This window comes from Centruroides sculpturatus, unplaced genomic scaffold, assembly GCF_000671375.1.
Source record: "Centruroides sculpturatus isolate CEXI.00-Female unplaced genomic scaffold, Cexi_2.0 scaffold19, whole genome shotgun sequence".
NCBI lineage: Eukaryota > Metazoa > Arthropoda > Arachnida > Scorpiones > Buthidae > Centruroides > Centruroides sculpturatus.
The window spans coordinates 618,030-639,280 of NW_019386694.1; the positions used below are offsets into that span (position 1 = coordinate 618,030).

Sequence of the window (21,251 nt, forward strand, 5' to 3'; positions counted from 1 at the left end):
CTTCCATTGTTGATGGAAGTGTTAAGCCTTAATCCTGTTTCTCTCCCCCGGTGGAATTTCGAAAAATTTCTTCTTAGTGTGCGTTTTCGTGACGTACCCTATCTGTGTACCATATTTCAACTTTCAACTCCTAACCGTTTGGGCTCTGCGCTTATTATTATTATCATCATCAACCCATCTCGATTATATAGGCCTATATATAGATAGCAAAATGCTTAATTTTGAGGGTAAAGATAAGTTTCATAAAAATATGTAAATGCTAACGACCAGTAAAATCTTCATAAAATCTTATTCTTCTCGAGATACGATACATGACTCTTTCTATCTCTATTGTATCTACTCTTGTATAGACCTTTGTGAGCGTGTCATTTATTCGATATGCGTAGTAAACTATCAGAGCGCTGTGTCGCCATATTCAAATAAATGTAGATTATAGTGACCTTTTAGATGTTTATTTGCGATAACTACGAAAACGCTTAATGGATTTTTTCCAAATTTAACCAGAAATTTCTCTCATTTTGTTGTAGTACTGTGCCAAGTTTGATAAAAATCGGGCGCGTTTTTATACCTTAATTTTAAATTAGTTATAATTAGAATATCACACGCGGGACGATTTTGGAATTCCAAATCTTCGCTTACAACTCAGACTAATAAAAATCTGTGAATTGAAAATTAATGTGATAGCTCGAAAGATGCGGGATTATTGAAAAATATGCATATTTAAATATAGTAAAATGAGCATACAAGTTACTATAATTATCACATTTTATTTTCTGTTTATTTTACAGAATACATTTTGAAATATTTGAGAAAATGTGCGAAATTATTACATTGTATTTTTATCAAATTTCAGAAATAGAATAGTAATATTTTTTCTTTTATTCATAATAATCCTCATTTGTAAAAATATTCTTATGATTTTCGTCGAATTTTCATTTCAAAGGCCGTTAGGTAATAAGAATCTCTAGTATAGTGATATGACATTCCCCATGCACAGCGAGACTGCTTATTTTGCCGATGCATAGCCATAGTAGATAAGCAATTTCTATACCACCATCCTCCTATTTTATGTTTATTACATTCATTAAATTTCCATACACCTTCTTTGTAATCATCATATGTACTAAATCTTTGATATCTTGCTTCACTCAAAACATTACCTGTAAAAAACAAAAACAAGTATATATTTATATTTACTTATTTATATATACACACTAAGTTTCAATTATTTTCCTGACACTCGAGACAGATTATTTCATCTGAGTTAGAGTTATGGTGAGAATCAGCTTTTCTATGGAATCTGAAATTGAATCGGAACGAGCCGAAAAATCTTATCAAATTTTTCAAGGGTGGTCCGTTCGGATATGTCGAATCTTATTCTTCGAGTCACGGCCATCCAGTCCCACTGTGGATCTGGCCGCACCCAAAATGAGCATGCTACAAAAGGCCCTGTTAGTGCCCACAGGGCAGAAACAGTCAACAAAAAGAAGTTAATCATAATGCTATATAGGAAAATAAACGAATTATTCTTTAACATTATATAATTGTTTAAAAGCTAAAGTCTAAGATCATTTTGGTCTTATTACATTCATGCCCACCACCACCCGAGTGGACAAAAACATCGAACATTCGTGGGTACTCGCCTTGCCAATGGGTTGGCTACGTGGAGTTTTCCGGGTTTTCTCCACATCTATAAGCCTGAATAGGGACCACCGGGTTACCTTTAAAAGACTTCCCGGAGGGCATTATTCCCCGCGTAACGACCATCGTAAACACATACAACTACTATTACATCACAATTACGTCACACTTTACCATAGCTTGGAAGCTTGCCAAGACAAGACATTCAATATTAAATTTTAAAGAAGACAAAAAGAATGAATTACCTGATAAACCTTCACGATAGATATTCTCATCATAATTCAGTGGATATTTTTCTTCTTCACTTCCTATATTAAAATTGCTGTAAGCAGTACTAAGGTATCTTCCATTCAAATCCATCATATTAATTAACAGCAAGTACTTTCCTTGTTTAGTTAAAGAATGTATTTTATCAAGGCCTAAATGAAAATGTTTATTATTTTTTAACAATTATATTAACGTCTTTAGGAATATAATTTTAATATATTTACCTAACCAAAATTCTTTATCCAAGTCACCAAAGCCTTGCGAATAATCTTGTCAATTTCGATAGAAGTAATCTGAAGGATATCCAAAATTACCTCTTCTGTCAATTAACTTAAAAATAAATAAAATAAATAACTTTTACTGCGATTATAAATTTATTTTTTTGTAATTTTCTTAAAAATAAATGATGAAACAACTCACTGTCCATCCTCCTCCATCTTTATCCATATCACAATATACTTGGAAGCAAAGAGGTTCTTTTATTCTGTTTTTAGGACACACTTCATAAATTCCAGATTTCTCAACGCCATTTTCCATTAGTTCTTCGCAGTCCATTGCTGTCACAGGTGTATCTAAAACAATTCACAGTTTATTTATTTGATTATTCATTAGAAAAACTTAAGATAAATTACCGTTGTCTTCATTATCTGTGGATTCTTCGGAGGCATCTCTTTTCTTAGATCGAAAAGAGAAGCCAAAGATCTGTTCAGAAAAAAGAAATAAAATCAAAATCAGGCTGCAGAAAACTTTCATCTTAAGTCGAGTTTTAATTAGAGAAGGAAGTTGAGAAATTTTTATATTAAAAGTAGCAGGAAATGATATTTCTGTCGTAGAAAGATAAGGTAATTTAATTGCTAACATTAAGTAATTAACTGAGGAAAAGTATTTGGAATTTAAGATTAACTTATCGAAAAGGAAATTAGAAGTATAAATCTTATTTTAAACAATAAAATTATAAAAATTCGTTTACAATGATAATAATTTCTTATCTTTTCAATTTTGTATTTATTGATTAATTTCGTGGTCATTTTAATTTATCATTTCTTAGATGAGCCTACTAATGGATAAAACCACTGGTAGTTACTTGGTCGTGGGTTCGCACTTGCCCATTAGGCTTGAATGAGGTCCAGATACAGTTCGAATCACGTTAAACGTACAAAAATTTAATTCATTTGTTAAAAACNGCATAAATTATATCATGAGAAGATTAAAACCAAGTGAATGCAACTTCCCATTTGGGATGTAAAGTCATTAATGCTTCTTAAAATAGAGACTATTACATCAGTAAACACTTCATTGTGTAAAACAATGGTTTTCAAACATATTATGCCTACGGACCCCTTCTCATAGCGAAAACTTGAATATAAACTCCAAGTGAACAACTGTGTACCACTACATAATGGCAAAATTTAAAATTTAACTTTGATTTCTTAAATAATGACGTAAAAATTAAATATAAATAAAACATTTAATTTTTAAAGTAATATTTATTGAAATTACGAGCTAAAGCTTGCTCGTTTTTAAAAAACAGATATGATGTAATGACAACGGAAAAAATATATAATTCATTTGTAATTGGATTATAAATTACATTACAAAAATATAAAATTAATAAGCTTTTTTTAAATTTTATCTATTGAATTTTTAGAGAAAAACATATTTTTATTAAAATAAATAAATTATTTATATATTTTTAGTTATTGAACAGTCTTTATAATTATGAAAAACAACTAATAATTATCACTGTTTTGGAAAAATATTAAATAAATGTATTATATAATATAAGTTTTCTGGATAAATAACCTGACATTTTATGGTAAAATGAAAAACGATACGCGTCATTCGTACAGTACATTTCCAGCAATAACTTTAATCTAGAACAAACATTTACAGAACGTCAAAATGATTACCAATTTATTTATTACTATTTATTTTTAACTTTCATAATAATAAAAATGAGTTCTATTTTCTATTAAACCTTTGGTAGATCCCCTGACGTTGTCCACGCACCCCCAAATTAATTTTAATTTGTCCCCAACCCCATCAGTGGTTTCAAGAATTCCTGGGAGTTCGTAGGAACAACTTTGAGAAACAGTGATCTAGAATTTAATACCTGCAAGCAAGGCATATTAATAGTGTTATACTAATAATGGACAATAAAATAATGTAAGTAATTGCATAATATTCTTTCATGATATTATATAGTTGATTATATCATATGTAAAAGACAATTTTAAGCACTTTTAGATGTTACTTTATTTACACGTATTACACAGATACAGATATAATATATGTTTGTATGTATTCATTAATAACTGTTAACACGAACGTATATGCAAGGAATAATCCTTTAATAATAGGGGTGTCGTTAAACTTGCAAAATCTGATTATTTCCCTCTTCATTTACCACACTTTCTATCATCTTCGAAAAGTTACGTTAGTTTCAAATAATTAAAGTCGTTTCAACAAGTTTCATTTATTTCAAAATTATTTTAAATTTCAGACTATTTCAAGATTAAAAACTTGCCACTTTATTAAAAAGACAAACGATGTATTATTAAAAACAACGCAGACACGACGAAACTGTACGTAGATCACGACCTTCTACCGTGTTATATATTCCTCGCCAATATATTTTTTATCAACTCAACTATCATTTTGAGCATATACTTTAATTCAGATTATTCCTGTAAAAGTTTTCTGTCCTGTTTAGATTATAGCCTATATAGGAGAATGTGGTGCAAGATGGGGCCATGGGATAAGACGGGACGTCTGTTTATTCGTGGTTGACGCGCTTTCATCTAGCCGTTATTTGGGGAACTAAATGATGACGGGACGAGAGAAGGTCGGAATCGCTCTCTTTGTTCGGAAGTAAGACAGTTTTCCACGTTTCGGCAATACTTCATCTAATGTTACGCCCGCTACAAAGTTTCTACAAAGTAAGCACCATTGCGAACTTTTAGATAAAGATATTACGGTATTCGAAGTAACCTTTAAGACTGAAATTGTTTAGTTTTGAAATAAAGTTGACCCGTGTTTGCAGTCAGTATGAAAAATGCACGTTGGGGCAGCCCAAGCTTGGCCACGAATTCTGTCGCTGGCGCAATATAATGCAGCGAACTAGTTTTAAATTCGTTGTCATTGATAATTCTATATCAATTTTTCGAATATATAAAATAATAAATTTAAAAATAATCTTTTTATAGAGAATGAAATATTCCACTTTTAAATCATATCATACTGTAANTGGAATGTTTAGAATGTCCATCCGAAAGTCCGACATTGAGTTCAATGGTCGTAGACTTGACAAAATTTAGAAAAAAACGAGAAAATGTAACATTATTTTAAAAGAAAACAGCATCACGTGAGATATGAGCGAAAGTTCTAAAATTCGAACGACACTTGGGGATGAAGTCGAACGGAGGTTTCAAATTAACTAACGCAAAGCGAACTTTTCCGCGCCCAATCTGGTCGTCTAATTTCACCTGGGAACAAGAAACAGACCAATCAAAAGGTAAAGAGAGAATGGAAACATTCAAATTCAGAATTTCGGGGAGAAATTCTTTATAAACCCTGAGATTCAAAGACGAGAGTGGTCGCTTCTCCCTTTTTAACCTGTTCCTCCTCTGTGTCGGTTTCCTTGTCATCTTGGACTTAATCTTCGTACGCCGACTTCCAGTCAGTTTGGCCCTGGTCCGCCGATTTCCATCGAAACTCCTACAGATCTCCGTCAGATCGCGTGGATAAAAGACTGTGACCAGACTGAACTTTCTATATCCGTTCAAGAGAAGAAATTCTCGACTGGAATTGTGTAAGCATTGTCTTTCCAAATAAACGGCTTGTGTTGTAAAGGTGACTGTCTCAGTACCGACAACCACACCCACGTCACGTTCACACCTTTCGTTCATCTTGATAAAAATAGGGATAACCGTTCTTCCTACTCCTTATCGAAGTAGTAATTGGAGTTCTTCGGAATCTCTTCATGAAATTTAAGATATAAAATAAAAAATAACTTAAAATACCATTATTAATTTAGATGAAGTAGATGAAATTAAATACCTCAATTTGTATTCAAGACGAAATGAGACAGATGACAAGACATTGCATCTATTGAAATCGCTATAAATCTGCAATGCAAGAAAATAAAACAATTCGTAAAATTATAAACAAAACTCCAAAAGATAAAAACTTCACAGAAACAACTAACAGAAGTAACTCTTAAAACCTCATAATAAACCAAAATGCAGAAAACTAACGAAGTGAATGAGAATATCGAAAATATAACACGAAATATAGGATTTGTGTGGAACAAAATCGCAATTGATATGAGGAAACATGTATAATAAATAAGAAATGCATAACAGATCGGGTAAACAAGCTCTATACTCGAATTTAATTCTTGAATAAACTCCCACATTTCCCAATGTATCTGGATGACTTTTTCTATATCACGAACGTTTCTTCTTTCTTCAATAACTTGAATTATCAAAGAGATTAATTTCTGAAAAGAAGTTCTTATCAAAGCAAACAGAATAACGTTAACGAGAAAAAAGTGCAATAAAGTTCAATATGGTATATAACATACGACGTAGAATTTACGTGACAAAAATGATTTCAAACTTTGGTGAAGTTGATAAACAGGGATAAAGAAAGAAATCGACGTATAACAGTTCCATACTTATTACAGTGTTACATATTACGAACACTGCTAAGCGTAAATTAAATATTGTGTTTGAGTGTTCGTGTTGGACACAAATGAAAATATCAGGGTTCAGAAACTTTCTTTGCTTGAAAAATTTAAACACGAAAAAATGAAGATTGTGTTCATAATTAACATCAAAATATAAATTACATTTACTGAAAGCCATTTTAATTAAGTATTGTTTGCAGACGAATTAAATTTCAAGTGTTTGCAATAACCACAAGAAATACATTAGAATAAAGGAAAACTTCTACCATTTTCTGGTATAAGTTGTAAAATCTGTTATTCGTATTAATTTTATAGGGATTACTTTATTGATAAATTCGATTTCATCAGTCGAAAAATTGTTTCGATTAAACAAGTGATACCCATTTTAATAATTATCTTCTTGTTCAAGTTTAAGAAGGAAGCTCACACTTCCTTATCCGTGGCCGAGCAAATAAAAGCACTGTACTTGCAATTTGTCGTGGATTTACACTTCACCAACTTCTGGTACTCATCGAAAGTTCGTATATAGTTAATCAGGTCCTTCCCTAATCTTTCCATATATGGTCTCGATTTTTATCTATTCAACTCCGTTCTCGAAATTAAGGAACAGACGGACAGACGACAGCGGAAATTTATAGGAATAAAATATTTTTAAATTGTAGCTCGATAAAAAAAAATGTTTGTACAATTAGCTTGAATAACTACAATGAAACACTTGTGCGTTAATATCATGGAGCTGGTAAACGACGACATTGGCACTTGTCCTATGACAATATAATTACACAGCCTCCTGGATGTGAGCAATGCTGTTAATTGATTAAACTGTATATATTTCTCGATTCTGATTAATAATACATTAGCCTCCAAACAACTATTTATGTATATTAGAGTAAGAATAACCTGCTATAGTTGTACTAAATTTGTAAGTAATTTTTTCTTAAGCATATCTGGATAAGGTCCAGCATTTATACGGTCTAAAAATCTTTTATACATATAAACAACGCATGTAAAATATGTAATTAAATAAATATTACTAATTATTATATTGAAATATATCTTTATTTGGAAACAGGTACATTGAACATATCAACTACAGAGTATTATGTCTCGAAGCTGTTCTCAGATTCAGAAGACCAGAAAATACGGAGTAAAGGGAACTCGCCATCTGAAATATTTCAAAATATCAATATAATATAAAAAAAATATTTCAAATATATCAATTAATATTATAAAATTAGTTTAAATATACCTTAATCGGAAATTTCTTGGTGACGTTGAAGTAATCATTAGCAGATAAGCATAGAGACACTTTACCAAATCTCTTCATAAAATTCAGCATCTGCACAATAACTTATTGCTATTATTATATTAAAATCACAGAGACATTATGTAAATTTATCCGTAAATATAACAGATTCAAAATATTTGACCTTTAATTTCTGTTCTAAACTCAGATCGCAATTAGCAAATCTTCTTATATCTTGAAAGGATGTTTGCATCTAAAAGAGAAAAACAAAGCAAAAACATTTCATCAAATGTATACATTAAATTAAGTTTTTATTTTCATAAAATCTCTTACTTTTGACGTGGAAACAGACATTACAAATCCAACTAAAATACAGCCGAAACTTATTACAACACAAATTAAAAAAACAAAGATTTTCAATGCAAAATTCATTTCCGAAAAAATTAAGATAAAATAAAGTAGACACGTTTCTGTTAATAAAGTAGCATACAAAATCGTCAATACATAATTGAAAGGTCCGTTGAGTTGATTGGTGTATGTCCAAATTTCATGGTGTTGTGCCATAATTTCTTCCAATTCAAGTTCCAAATTTGGATTATCCTTTCTTAGTAAGTACAGTTCTTCCGATACTTTCTGAAATGCTTTTGTTAAACTAACTGCAAGCAAGAAAAGAAAGAAACAGAGGTATACCAAACCGCCACTCATCAATGTCATCCATATTCCAGCTTCGATGCTACAGAAAAGTGCTTCGAATTTGAACAATTCTCTTTTTTTTAAATCGTGATAAAAGAAAAATACGTTCAAAAACTGAAGCCATAATGTGATAATTATTGTCATAATCACTGTGGCTATTCGTGTGTAATTAATGATAGAAAACAGCTTATTTTGGCAGAGGTAATTTGAATTTCTTAGTTTTATTTTTGTATTTAATTTTACTCTTTTAACAATACTAAATATTACGGCAAACACGAAGGTAAAAGTAACGACGCCTACTTTGGCAAAGATATCATTGTTAACGATCGAGTACCATGAGATGCACGGCGTTTTATTTGAATGTAAAGGCACCAGTATACAAAAGCTAAGAACGAAATGTATCCAGTGTATGCACTCGATCCAGAATAAGTAAAATCTCTTCAGAAGTTTGTGCAAATAACTGTAGTTTCTTGTAACACACGAACATGGATTGAAAAAGTTCCACCCGTAAATCTTTGACATAGAAGTGAACGATGACAGAAAACATTGCAGACATATTTCGTATTCAAAAGTTACAAATGTAGTTGTAATAAGTGGTGAAGTTTGCATTTTGTTCTATTCAGATATTTATAATAATCTTTTCTATGTAGAAACGATTATTCTTGTTTATTAGAAGAATTATTGCAGACAAAAATTGCCGAGTGGATGAAGTCCGTTGAGGTTATTATTCAGTTTCCTAAGAACTATGAATTGCGCTTTGCTATATTCATACTCTTTTATATAAGCCTTGTCTTAATTTAAGCGATTTTAATTACTTCTCATAAGTGTAATTGCATAACTTTAATTTATGAAACTAATAAGTGCCTGAAATCATAGCAGCACTAATTAATAATCTACGCAAGTTGATTTAAATCTACGATACTTCACTTTAATTAGCAAACAATGCAATGAATTGGTACGCTTTCTAAATTGACGTAATTAAGTGCTTTAGAAATCGCTGTAATGGTAAAATATTGTTGTTGTTTTATTCATTAATCGAAGTGCATTTCTAAGACATATAGGATAATTATTTGTTCTCTTAGAAATGCATAAATTATATCATGAGAAGATTAAAACCAAGTGAATGCAACTTCCCATTTGGGATGTAAAGTCATTAATGCTTCTTAAAATAGAGACTATTACATCAGTAAACACTTCATTGTGTAAAACAATGGTTTTCAAACATATTATGCCTACGGACCCCTTCTCATAGCGAAAACTTGAATATAAACTCCAAGTGAACAACTGTGTACCACTACATAATGGCAAAATTTAAAATTTAACTTTGATTTCTTAAATAATGACGTAAAAATTAAATATAAATAAAACATTTAATTTTTAAAGTAATATTTATTGAAATTACGAGCTAAAGCTTGCTCGTTTTTAAAAAACAGATATGATGTAATGACAACGGAAAAAATATATAATTCATTTGTAATTGGATTATAAATTACATTACAAAAATATAAAATTAATAAGCTTTTTTTAAATTTTATCTATTGAATTTTTAGAGAAAAACATATTTTTATTAAAATAAATAAATTATTTATATATTTTTAGTTATTGAACAGTCTTTATAATTATGAAAAACAACTAATAATTATCACTGTTTTGGAAAAATATTAAATAAATGTATTATATAATATAAGTTTTCTGGATAAATAACCTGACATTTTATGGTAAAATGAAAAACGATACGCGTCATTCGTACAGTACATTTCCAGCAATAACTTTAATCTAGAACAAACATTTACAGAACGTCAAAATGATTACCAATTTATTTATTACTATTTATTTTTAACTTTCATAATAATAAAAATGAGTTCTATTTTCTATTAAACCTTTGGTAGATCCCCTGACGTTGTCCACGCACCCCCAAATTAATTTTAATTTGTCCCCAACCCCATCAGTGGTTTCAAGAATTCCTGGGAGTTCGTAGGAACAACTTTGAGAAACAGTGATCTAGAATTTAATACCTGCAAGCAAGGCATATTAATAGTGTTATACTAATAATGGACAATAAAATAATGTAAGTAATTGCATAATATTCTTTCATGATATTATATAGTTGATTATATCATATGTAAAAGACAATTTTAAGCACTTTTAGATGTTACTTTATTTACACGTATTACACAGATACAGATATAATATATGTTTGTATGTATTCATTAATAACTGTTAACACGAACGTATATGCAAGGAATAATCCTTTAATAATAGGGGTGTCGTTAAACTTGCAAAATCTGATTATTTCCCTCTTCATTTACCACACTTTCTATCATCTTCGAAAAGTTACGTTAGTTTCAAATAATTAAAGTCGTTTCAACAAGTTTCATTTATTTCAAAATTATTTTAAATTTCAGACTATTTCAAGATTAAAAACTTGCCACTTTATTAAAAAGACAAACGATGTATTATTAAAAACAACGCAGACACGACGAAACTGTACGTAGATCACGACCTTCTACCGTGTTATATATTCCTCGCCAATATATTTTTTATCAACTCAACTATCATTTTGAGCATATACTTTAATTCAGATTATTCCTGTAAAAGTTTTCTGTCCTGTTTAGATTATAGCCTATATAGGAGAATGTGGTGCAAGATGGGGCCATGGGATAAGACGGGACGTCTGTTTATTCGTGGTTGACGCGCTTTCATCTAGCCGTTATTTGGGGAACTAAATGATGACGGGACGAGAGAAGGTCGGAATCGCTCTCTTTGTTCGGAAGTAAGACAGTTTTCCACGTTTCGGCAATACTTCATCTAATGTTACGCCCGCTACAAAGTTTCTACAAAGTAAGCACCATTGCGAACTTTTAGATAAAGATATTACGGTATTCGAAGTAACCTTTAAGACTGAAATTGTTTAGTTTTGAGATAAAGTTGACCCGTGTTTGCAGTCAGTATGAAAAATGCACGTTGGGGCAGCCCAAGCTTGGCCACGAATTCTGTCGCTGGCGCAATATAATGCAGCGAACTAGTTTTAAATTCGTTGTCATTGATAATTCTATATCAATTTTTCGAATATATAAAATAATAAATTTAAAAATGATCTTTTTATAGAGAATGAAATATTCCACTTTTAAATCATATCATACTGTAATAAATTTATACAGTATATACTGTATTACTTTATTATTTATGTTTTTACGTTTTATTTTATTTATGAAAGCATTTTTTTAATTTAAATATTATCTTAAGAAGAAATAAAATGTGAGATAACAATCGAAATAAAATTTTTTTTTCACGAAAAGAAAATAGTGTATCGTCTGTTTACAAAATAGCGAAACTGAGCATGCGCGAAGTGACAGTATCGTCTGGTAAAGTAAATACGAGTAAGTTCAAACTTTTATATTTATTTATTCGGAAAATAATAATAAATGTAGCCGCTGTGATAAATGGGCGCGTTGTTCTTGCGCCAATATTAAAGAAAATGACAGTTTAATCATTTTAATTTCTCCTTGTATATAAAAATAATATCTCCATCTTACCTTACGGGTGGGGCAAGATGGCGTTTACGTATAATTTTAAAATATTAAATTTTCTTGCTTTTAAAAACGTTCATCATAAATTAAATTTTGTATTATATATTACCAAATGTTGGAGTTGCCGAGAATAAAAAAAAATTATTGTTCTCATTAAAGTGGTTGCCATCTTATGACTTTTCAAACTTTAACGTCCTCATTCTGCCCCACCTTCCCCTACTATAATTGTGTAAGTGCGTATTTACAATTGTGTTAAAGTCATTAGTGCAGAGTTTATTAACTGTCATTTTTATTTATTTGTTTATTTATTTGTAATTAAATAATAGTAATAAGATGTTTGTTTCGGCCTTCTGGGATGTTTTATAAAAATTTCATTAAGTCCGATCATCCTACTCGAAATATGACCTCTTCTAATACCCTGATCTTTAATTACCAAAATTTAATATCATCAATCACAGTAATATGCAAACCTGCCTATATAATTCCAGAAATTTTCGACAAAAAGCACAGCAGTTATTAAGCTTCAAAAAGGATGAACACATTAACATCCTCGCACTTTCTGGCACGACAAAAAACCTTGCAGTAGTGGCCACACGAAGAGGCGATCCAAGAACAAAGCGATCGGATGCATCGATTGCTTCGTCCTTGTGTATTGTTTGGTTTAAGCACTCGTTCGGCATAGAGTTGATCTGAAAAACAAAAACAGAGGTTTCAATTGATTCGAATGAATTTGATAGCCGTCACACAAAGCCAACTCATTACCTAGTAAACTTCGGGGTATAAGCCGAACCATTACTCCTAAAAAGCCAGGTTATTGCAAATTGAATTTCATCCCTGCCATCTAGAGCACACACGAAGTTATATCACCATCGTCATACTTCATGTTGCTATTACAGCTGTTTACATTGAAATTAAAAACATGCATGAACAAAACAAGCCAATGATAAATTAACAGGAAATTAATACCCAAAGGAGCTAATAAAATACCAGTATATTTTAAAGATAATTAATTAGTAATTGGTTGAAAACAAAACCGGATTACATCCGATTGTTTCCTAGACTGAAATTCTTACAGAAGTCAAGCAATTATTTATTGTGACATCGTCACAATAAATAATTCACAATCACAATCACAATAAATAAATATCACAATGCCAGATTGCAATTTTTAATCATATTTTTAATTAATTTTATTTAAAATATATGCTCGCCATCATAAATTAGTAATGGCTTGCCCCAGAACATCATACTTTTCCTCTAAGAATATAGTCGTGCCGGTCGGTTATATATCTAACACCTTTTGGGGGAATTTTCAATTGAAATAACATAATTTTCGATTTGCATTCGAAGTTGCTATATAGGTAATCGGGGCCTATCACTCCTACAGTTTTCATGACTTGTCTCGTCTTACATTTTCCTAACTTCTTTCTCCAGGTTAAGAGAAGACAGGCGACAGTGAAAATTTACAAATCTATAATTTTTTTCAAATTGCAACACAAATTGTTTTATTTCTCTTATTCTTTCGATAGTTATTTTATAACTAATTTAGAATTAAAGTATGAATTAAAGGAATTGCATTAAAATATGCATGTTCTAAGGTTGCTTTAAACCTAGGTATATTTATCTTATTAGTTGTAAGAGAAATATCATTAATTACACTTGTAAATTCTTGAGAAAATAAATATATCGCGCATTATGAATAAACTCATAATGATTGTTTCCAAATGCAGACAATCATCAAGGTTTAGTAGAAATCTGTTCGTATTAAATATCTTTGAATTAATATATAATCACTTCTTGATTTTAATTGAAATCCTAGAGTAGGGGGTGCACAAACTATGGCCTCGGACTAAATTCGGACCACCCACAGGTCCGAAGCCTAACGTGAAACTTATAAATGATAGAAATACGTCCACTATTTGTATATTTGAAACATACAAAATATTTGTGACTCACCTACTTACGACTTATACACTTTGACCAAACTTCGATTAAATACCACTGTCATAGTCAGTAGGTAATATCAAAAGCAACCGATCTGATGAAAGTATCTAATAAAATGTTATTTTAATTTGCGTTGTTTCGTTAAAATTTTGTGAATTCAGTTTACAATTTTTAGAAGTAGAGGACAACTTCAAAGTAGTAATTATTACCAGGATCGATGTCTTCTGGTTGAATGTCACTATTGTTTGCGATGTAGAAATAATTAAATGGCGGGGTAATACGTATGTCGTAACGCGTGATGTCATCACTGTTTAAAATTTGAAATTGTAGAAAAGTAGTTGAATTCTTTATTAGAAATATAGGTTTTGATAAATTGACGTTTCCGTGATAACTACAGTCGAAAGTATCCCGGGGAATGTTATTTTTCGGTGAATTCGAATTGCCATCTAGCATTATTCTTATCCTTCGTAAATGATCAAATGTTATTGGAAGCGTAAAACTTGTTATATAGCAATCTTCTCTCACAAATATTTCGCATTTGAACCGGGTGTTTACATCGATTGTGGTTTCTAATTCATTGTTAGGATTAAACTGGTTTTGATATGTAAACAACGCATCATACATTTTTTCAGTTCTTTCGTCCGCATACGGGCAAAAGTACTCTGGGTAGTTGTAGAAAGTGTGATTCTGGAGACATCTACGAATAGAATTTACTTCGATTTCTGTCAAGACGTGTTTAGTGAAAACATAAGTTTCTGCCTCATCTATTGTCATGGCACGAAACCTAATTTTCGAAAGAAACGGTCGTATCTCTGTACGGATTTTTTCTTCCAATTCTCTGTTTTCTAAGTCAGGAGATTCTCTCGTAACTCTCTCTTTCATCCAACTATAAAAAGCTTCAAACAGACTTACTTCATTTAATGAATCATATATGGAACGCGAAAGAAATCTCATAATTGTTGTTTCTTTGGATTGTAAAAAATCCTGAGTACGAAATATTTCATCCCAATGGCGATCGAAAAATATCCAGCATTCGTATTGTATAAGTCTGTCGTTCTGTTCACACGCAAAATCATGGACCGAACACACATCTTCAACACTTATTTCTGACCTGATATAATTTCTACAAACTTCCTTCAGATTGTTTATTTTGTAGACATTGCTAAACCGATACGTTTTCATCGCAACAGTTACCGACATAAATGGCATGTATCCCCTGGGTAAAAAGCTATAGAAAATAAAATATAGAGTTTAAAAATATAATAAGATGCACACTTTAAAAGTCTTACGGCACTAATTCAGCACTATCTAATAATATATAATGTACGAATGAAAATATATAATTGATCGATGGATAAAGAAAAAAACATACCTTTTTAATGCTAATAATACCTGCCTTGAGACTGGTAAGTATATGGCATAATGTTTTACGAGAGGATCTATTGAAAAATACAAATCAAATAAGGGACAACGGTTTCTCAAATCAGAGATTAATACACGTATTTGATCACCCTCCATATTTTTGAGAAACACATAATCATCTTCCGTAGTGGAAGTTGGCATTTTCTGTGAATTATAATTTGCTCAGTTGCAATTTTCACTTATTTATTAATTTTATTGTTGGATTAATTAATAATAATTGTTTTTGTTGTATTGTTTTTAGTAGTTTAATTTATTATTGTTATGGACTAAGTGATTAATACGGGCATTATAAATAATGACAAACAAAATCGAGCACTAATAAATTTTAGGTGTTTTAACATAATTTATCAGATTGACCGGTCATTATGAATACTGCTATCACCTAGTCGGGCAAAGTGATGATAACACGTTGAATGGTTATCATTTAACATACAGTAGGCAATCAGCACTCGCATCAGAGATTGGCGTGCGTATTGCGTTTAGTACCGAATTTTAAATTTATGCCACCAATAGGTAATCTTGTGCGACATTTTAATTTTGCTTTCCTCTCTTAAAATAATGTTTTCTTTCTTTGATAAAAGTAACGGTCACGAATAATAAGGGAATTGATCATAATTTATTTAACTTATGTAAAATCTGTCAGAAAAAACAGAATGTTTTTAAGAAAGGCTTGGGAGTTAAACCATTTTATGTAATGAAATAAACTTGCGATGTCAGGTCGATCTTACAGATATGCAGTGGCAAGCCGATGAACAATATAAATTTATACTCCTGTATCAACACTATGTGAGTCAATTCGTTAAACTACTAGCGTTAATTAAAAACCAAAAGGGCTGACGGTGCAATATATGTTCTTTTAGACATTTTTATAATCTTCAGTGCACCGAGTATTTTACAAAGTGATAACGGTAGAAAATTCGCGAATAGAATAATGCCATCAAAAAAATGTGTAGTATGTGGCCTGATTTAAAAGGGGTTCTGAAAAAGCCTAGGCAATAACTAGGCTCAGTAGAAAGTAACTAGGCCTAGGGCTCAGTAGACAGATATAATCAAAACGTAGAAAATATGCCTAGTTCTTGGTTCAAGACTAACAATACTAACAAATGGTGGAAAGAATATCGTTTTTTACAACTGATGAAAAATAGAGCGCACCATACTGGAATAAAGTGCAGTTCCTATGAAGCCACGTTTGGAGCAATGTTAAAAGTTGAACTAAAGACTTTTATATCCAACGATTCGTCGACCAACGTTAATACGGAAGAAAATCTAGAGACTCTTTCTAAAACTATCGACGAAGTAAGTCAAAGATGCTCAAACTCTGAAAAATCAGGCACCTTCTAAGAAAACATTATAAAAGATTATTTGATAATGCCATCCTCATATAGCAATATAACTTAAAGATCTACATCGTCTTCACATGAAAAAGATTTAACCACGCTGATTTCCAAACACCAAGATGTTATTAGTATAACAGAGTTTGTGAATTACGAAAAAAAGCCCAAACAGTTAATCCAAGAATAGAAGAAAAATAAGTAGTGTGTTTAAAACAAGGGAAATGGCTTTGTTTAATATTAAAAAGCAAGCAGAAAAAATAATTGGTATATTGAACTCCAAATACACAGCAGCTAATGTTGGTGATACATTAAGGGTTCATGTACTGTACCAGACGTAGATCGAGACCGCAGTGATGGAAACAATATTTTAGGTGTCGTTGCGGTTGAAGATGAAAACCTTTACAAACTGGGTACCAAACATGGCATATTAATTAAATCTATTATATTCTAGAAACCATTTTACTGTTTGTAAAGAAAATTTCATTTCTATTGGAGATGTAACGGGTGCAAAAGTTTCGCTTAGAGAATGTGCAAGAATGTCATCAATTTCTGGAAGCCAAGGCTCAGTAGAAAGATATAATCAAGATGTAGAAAATATGCTTAGTTCTTGGTTGAAGACCGCTGCTGCTGAAGACTTCTGTTCCATGCTGCTGCAAAATTGATTGCAAATGTAATAGGTGCAAATGTTACAAAGATTATTTAATTACAAATGTTATCAAAATCTTAAGCACAGTTAGTTCATATTCCCAGATGATATTCAACTCTCATTTATCCTCTTGGAATTATCATCAAAAATAAAATCGTCAATATGTGCATTATATGCACNAAATTTGGATTATCCTTTCTTAGTAAGTACAGTTCTTCCGATACTTTCTGAAATGCTTTTGTTAAACTAACTGCAAGCAAGAAAAGAAAGAAACAGAGGTATACCAAACCGCCACTCATCAATGTCATCCATATTCCAGCTTCGATGCTACAGAAAAGTGCTTCGAATTTGAACAATTCTCTTTTTTTTAAATCGTGATAAAAGAAAAATACGTTTTCAAAAACTGAAGCCATAATGTGATAATTATTGTCATAATCACTGTGGCTATTCGTGTGTAATTAATGATAGAAAACAGCTTATTTTGGCAGAGGTAATTTGAATTTCTTAGTTTTATTTTTGTATTTAATTTTACTCTTTTAACAATACTAAATATTACGGCAAACACGAAGGTAAAAGTAACGACGCCTACTTTGGCAAAGATATCATTGTTAACGATCGAGTACCATGAGATGCACGGCGTTTTATTTGAATGTAAAGGCACCAGTATACAAAAGCTAAGAACGAAATGTATCCAGTGTATGCACTCGATACAGAATAAGTAAAATTTCTTCAGAAGTTTGTGCAAATAACTGTAGTTTCTTGTAACGCACGAACATGGATTGAAAAAGTTCCACCCGTAAATCTTTGACATAGAAGTGAACGATGACAGAAAACATTGCAGACATATTTCGTATTCAAAAGTTACAAATGTAGTTGTAATAAGTGGTGAAGTTTGCATTTTGTTCTATTCAGATATTTATAATAATCTTTTCTATGTAGAAACGATTATTCTTGTTTATTAGAAGAATTATTGCAGACAAAAATTGCCGAGTGGATGAAGTCCGTTGAGGTTATTATTCAGTTTCCTAAGAACTATGAATTGCGCTTTGCTATATTCATACTCTTTTATATAAGCCTTGTCTTAATTTAAGCGATTTTAATTACTTCTCATAAGTGTAATTGCATAACTTTAATTTATGAAACTAATAAGTGCCTGAAATCATAGCAGCACTAATTAATAATCTACGCAAGTTGATTTAAATCTACGATACTTCACTTTAATTAGCAAACAATGCAATGAATTGGTACGCTTTCTAAATTGACGTAATTAAGTGCTTTAGAAATCGCTGTAATGGTAAAATATTGTTGTTGTTTTATTCATTAATCGAAGTGCATTTCTAAGACATATAGGATAATTATTTGTTCTCTTAGAAATGCATAAATTATATCATGAGAAGATTAAAACCAAGTGAATGCAACTTCCCATTTCGGATGTAAAGTCATTAATGCTTCTTAAAATAGAGACTATTACATCAGTAAACACTTCATTGTGTAAAACAATGGTTTTCAAACATATTATGCCTACGGACCCCTTCTCATAGCGAAAACTTGAATATAAACTCCAAGTGAACAACTGTGTACCACTACATAATGGCAAAATTTAAAATTTAACTTTGATTTCTTAAATAATGACGTAAAAATTAAATATAAATAAAACATTTAATTTTTAAAGTAATATTTATTGAAATTACGAGCTAAAGCTTGCTCGTTTTTAAAAAACAGATATGATGTAATGACAACGGAAAAAATATATAATTCATTTGTAATTGGATTATAAATTACATTACAAAAATATAAAATTAATAAGCTTTTTTTAAATTTTATCTATTGAATTTTTAGAGAAAAACATATTTTTATTAAAATAAATAAATTATTTATATATTTTTAGTTATTGAACAGTCTTTATAATTATGAAAAACAACTAATAATTATCACTGTTTTGGAAAAATATTAAATAAATGTATTATATAATATAAGTTTTCTGGATAAATAACCTGACATTTTATGGTAAAATGAAAAACGATACGCGTCATTCGTACAGTACATTTCCAGCAATAACTTTAATCTAGAACAAACATTTACAGAACGTCAAAATGATTACCAATTTATTTATTACTATTTATTTTTAACTTTCATAATAATAAAAATGAGTTCTATTTTCTATTAAACCTTTGGTAGATCCCCTGACGTTGTCCACGCACCCCCAAATTAATTTTAATTTGTCCCCAACCCCATCAGTGGTTTCAAGAATTCCTGGGAGTTCGTAGGAACAACTTTGAGAAACAGTGATCTAGAATTTAATACCTGCAAGCAAGGCATATTAATAGTGTTATACTAATAATGGACAATAAAATAATGTAAGTAATTGCATAATATTCTTTCATGATATTATATAGTTGATTATATCATATGTAAAAGACAATTTTAAGCACTTTTAGATGTTACTTTATTTACACGTATTACACAGATACAGATATAATATATGTTTGTATGTATTCATTAATAACTGTTAACACGAACGTATATGCAAGGAATAATCCTTTAATAATAGGGGTGTCGTTAAACTTGCAAAATCTGATTATTTCCCTCTTCATTTACCACACTTTCTATCATCTTCGAAAAGTTACGTTAGTTTCAAATAATTAAAGTCGTTTCAACAAGTTTCATTTATTTCAAAATTATTTTAAATTTCAGACTATTTCAAGATTAAAAACTTGCCACTTTATTAAAAAGACAAACGATGTATTATTAAAAACAACGCAGACACGACGAAACTGTACGTAGATCACGACCTTCTACCGTGTTATATATTCCTCGCCAATATATTTTTTATCAACTCAACTATCATTTTGAGCATATACTTTAATTCAGATTATTCCTGTAAAAGTTTTCTGTCCTGTTTAGATTATAGCCTATATAGGAGAATGTGGTGCAAGATGGGGCCATGGGATAAGACGGGACGTCTGTTTATTCGTGGTTGACGCGCTTTCATCTAGCCGTTATTTGGGGAACTAAATGATGACGGGACGAGAGAAGGTCGGAATCGCTCTCTTTGTTCGGAAGTAAGACAGTTTTCCACGTTTCGGCAATACTTCATCTAATGTTACGCCCGCTACAAAGTTTCTACAAAGTAAGCACCATTGCGAACTTTTAGATAAAGATATTACGGTATTCGAAGTAACCTTTAAGACTGAAATTGTTTAGTTTTGAGATAAAGTTGACCCGTGTTTGCAGTCAGTATGAAAAATGCACGTTGGGGCAGCCCAAGCTTGGCCACGAATTCTGTCGCTGGCGCAATATAATGCAGCGAACTAGTTTTAAATTCGTTGTCATTGATAATTCTATATCAATTTTTCGAATATATAAAATAATAAATTTAAAAATGATCTTTTTATAGAGAATGAAATATTCCACTTTTAAATCATATCATACTGTAATAAATTTATACAGTATATACTGTATTACTTTATTATTTATGTTTTTACGTTTTATTTTATTTATGAAAGCATTTTTTTAATTTAAATATTATCTTAAGAAGAAATAAAATGTGAGATAACAATCGAAATAAAATTTTTTTTTCACGAAAAGAAAATAGTGTATCGTCTGTTTACAAAATAGCGAAACTGAGCATGCGCGAAGTGACAGTATCGTCTGGTAAAGTAAATACGAGTAAGTTCAAACTTTTATATTTATTTATTCGGAAAATAATAATAAATGTAGCCGCTGTGATAAATGGGCGCATTGTTCTTGCACCAATATTAAAGAAAATGACAGTTTAATCATTTTAATTTCTCCTTGTATATAAAAATAATATCTCCATCTTACCTTACGGGTGGGG

At 30.7% G+C, this 21,251-nt stretch overlaps 3 protein-coding genes and 1 pseudogene across 4 annotated transcripts in view; 1 reads left to right on the forward strand and 3 right to left on the reverse strand.

Annotated features, from left to right (window-relative positions):
- Positions 1–845: 845 nt before the first annotated feature.
- LOC111615619 lies at positions 846–2,666 on the reverse strand (annotated as a pseudogene).
- A 4,995-nt stretch (positions 2,667–7,661) lies between these two features.
- On the reverse strand, positions 7,662–9,061 carry LOC111615580. 2 transcript variants are annotated; one of them, XM_023356979.1, is made up of 4 exons: positions 8,178–9,061; positions 8,029–8,097; positions 7,848–7,937; positions 7,662–7,763 (listed from the first exon to the last, which is right to left on the reverse strand). In XM_023356979.1, exons 1-4 carry the CDS (start codon positions 9,057–9,059, stop codon positions 7,689–7,691), a joined length of 1,116 nt encoding a protein of 371 aa, XP_023212747.1. In that variant the 5' UTR covers positions 9,060–9,061; the 3' UTR covers positions 7,662–7,688. The 2 variants fall into 2 exon arrangements, with proteins under 2 accessions (XP_023212747.1, XP_023212748.1); XM_023356980.1 differs by lacking the exon at positions 8,178–9,061 and having other exon boundaries at positions 8,029–8,133.
- Positions 9,062–12,262: 3,201 nt separating this feature from the next.
- LOC111615617 lies at positions 12,263–15,666 on the reverse strand. The gene is made up of 3 exons (XM_023357028.1): positions 15,384–15,666; positions 12,830–15,239; positions 12,263–12,756 (listed from the first exon to the last, which is right to left on the reverse strand). The coding sequence occupies exons 1-2, from the start codon at positions 15,572–15,574 to the stop codon at positions 14,183–14,185; spliced, it is 1,248 nt and encodes a 415-aa protein (XP_023212796.1). The 5' UTR covers positions 15,575–15,666; the 3' UTR covers positions 12,263–12,756; positions 12,830–14,182.
- A 5,349-nt stretch (positions 15,667–21,015) lies between these two features.
- Positions 21,016–21,251, forward strand: part of LOC111615604 (zinc finger protein 99-like) — a 50,437-nt gene continuing 50,201 nt past the window's right edge. The window contains exon 1 of the mRNA XM_023357012.1: positions 21,016–21,082. The gene's annotated coding sequence lies outside the window, so the exon portion shown is untranslated. The remainder of the gene's footprint in view (positions 21,083–21,251) is intronic.

What these genes read in the sequence shown, in the direction of transcription:
- LOC111615580 (XM_023356979.1), bottom strand. Translation starts at nt 9,059, where the DNA reads ATGTCAAAGATTTACGGGTGGAACTTTTTCAATCCATGTTCGTGTGTT. An exon ending in TGTCTGTTTCCACGTCAAAA is followed by an intron (nt 8,098 to 8,177) that starts GTAAGAGATTTT and finishes TTTCTCTTTTAG; the next exon opens with ATGCAAACATCCTTTCAAGA. An exon ending in CCAAGAAATTTCCGATTAAG is followed by an intron (nt 7,764 to 7,847) that starts GTATATTTAAAC and finishes GAAATATTTCAG; the next exon opens with ATGGCGAGTTCCCTTTACTC.
- LOC111615617 (XM_023357028.1), bottom strand. Translation starts at nt 15,574, where the DNA reads ATGCCAACTTCCACTACGGAAGATGATTATGTGTTTCTCAAAAATATG. An exon ending in GTATTATTAGCATTAAAAAG is followed by an intron (nt 15,240 to 15,383) that starts GTATGTTTTTTT and finishes TATTTTCTATAG; the next exon opens with CTTTTTACCCAGGGGATACA.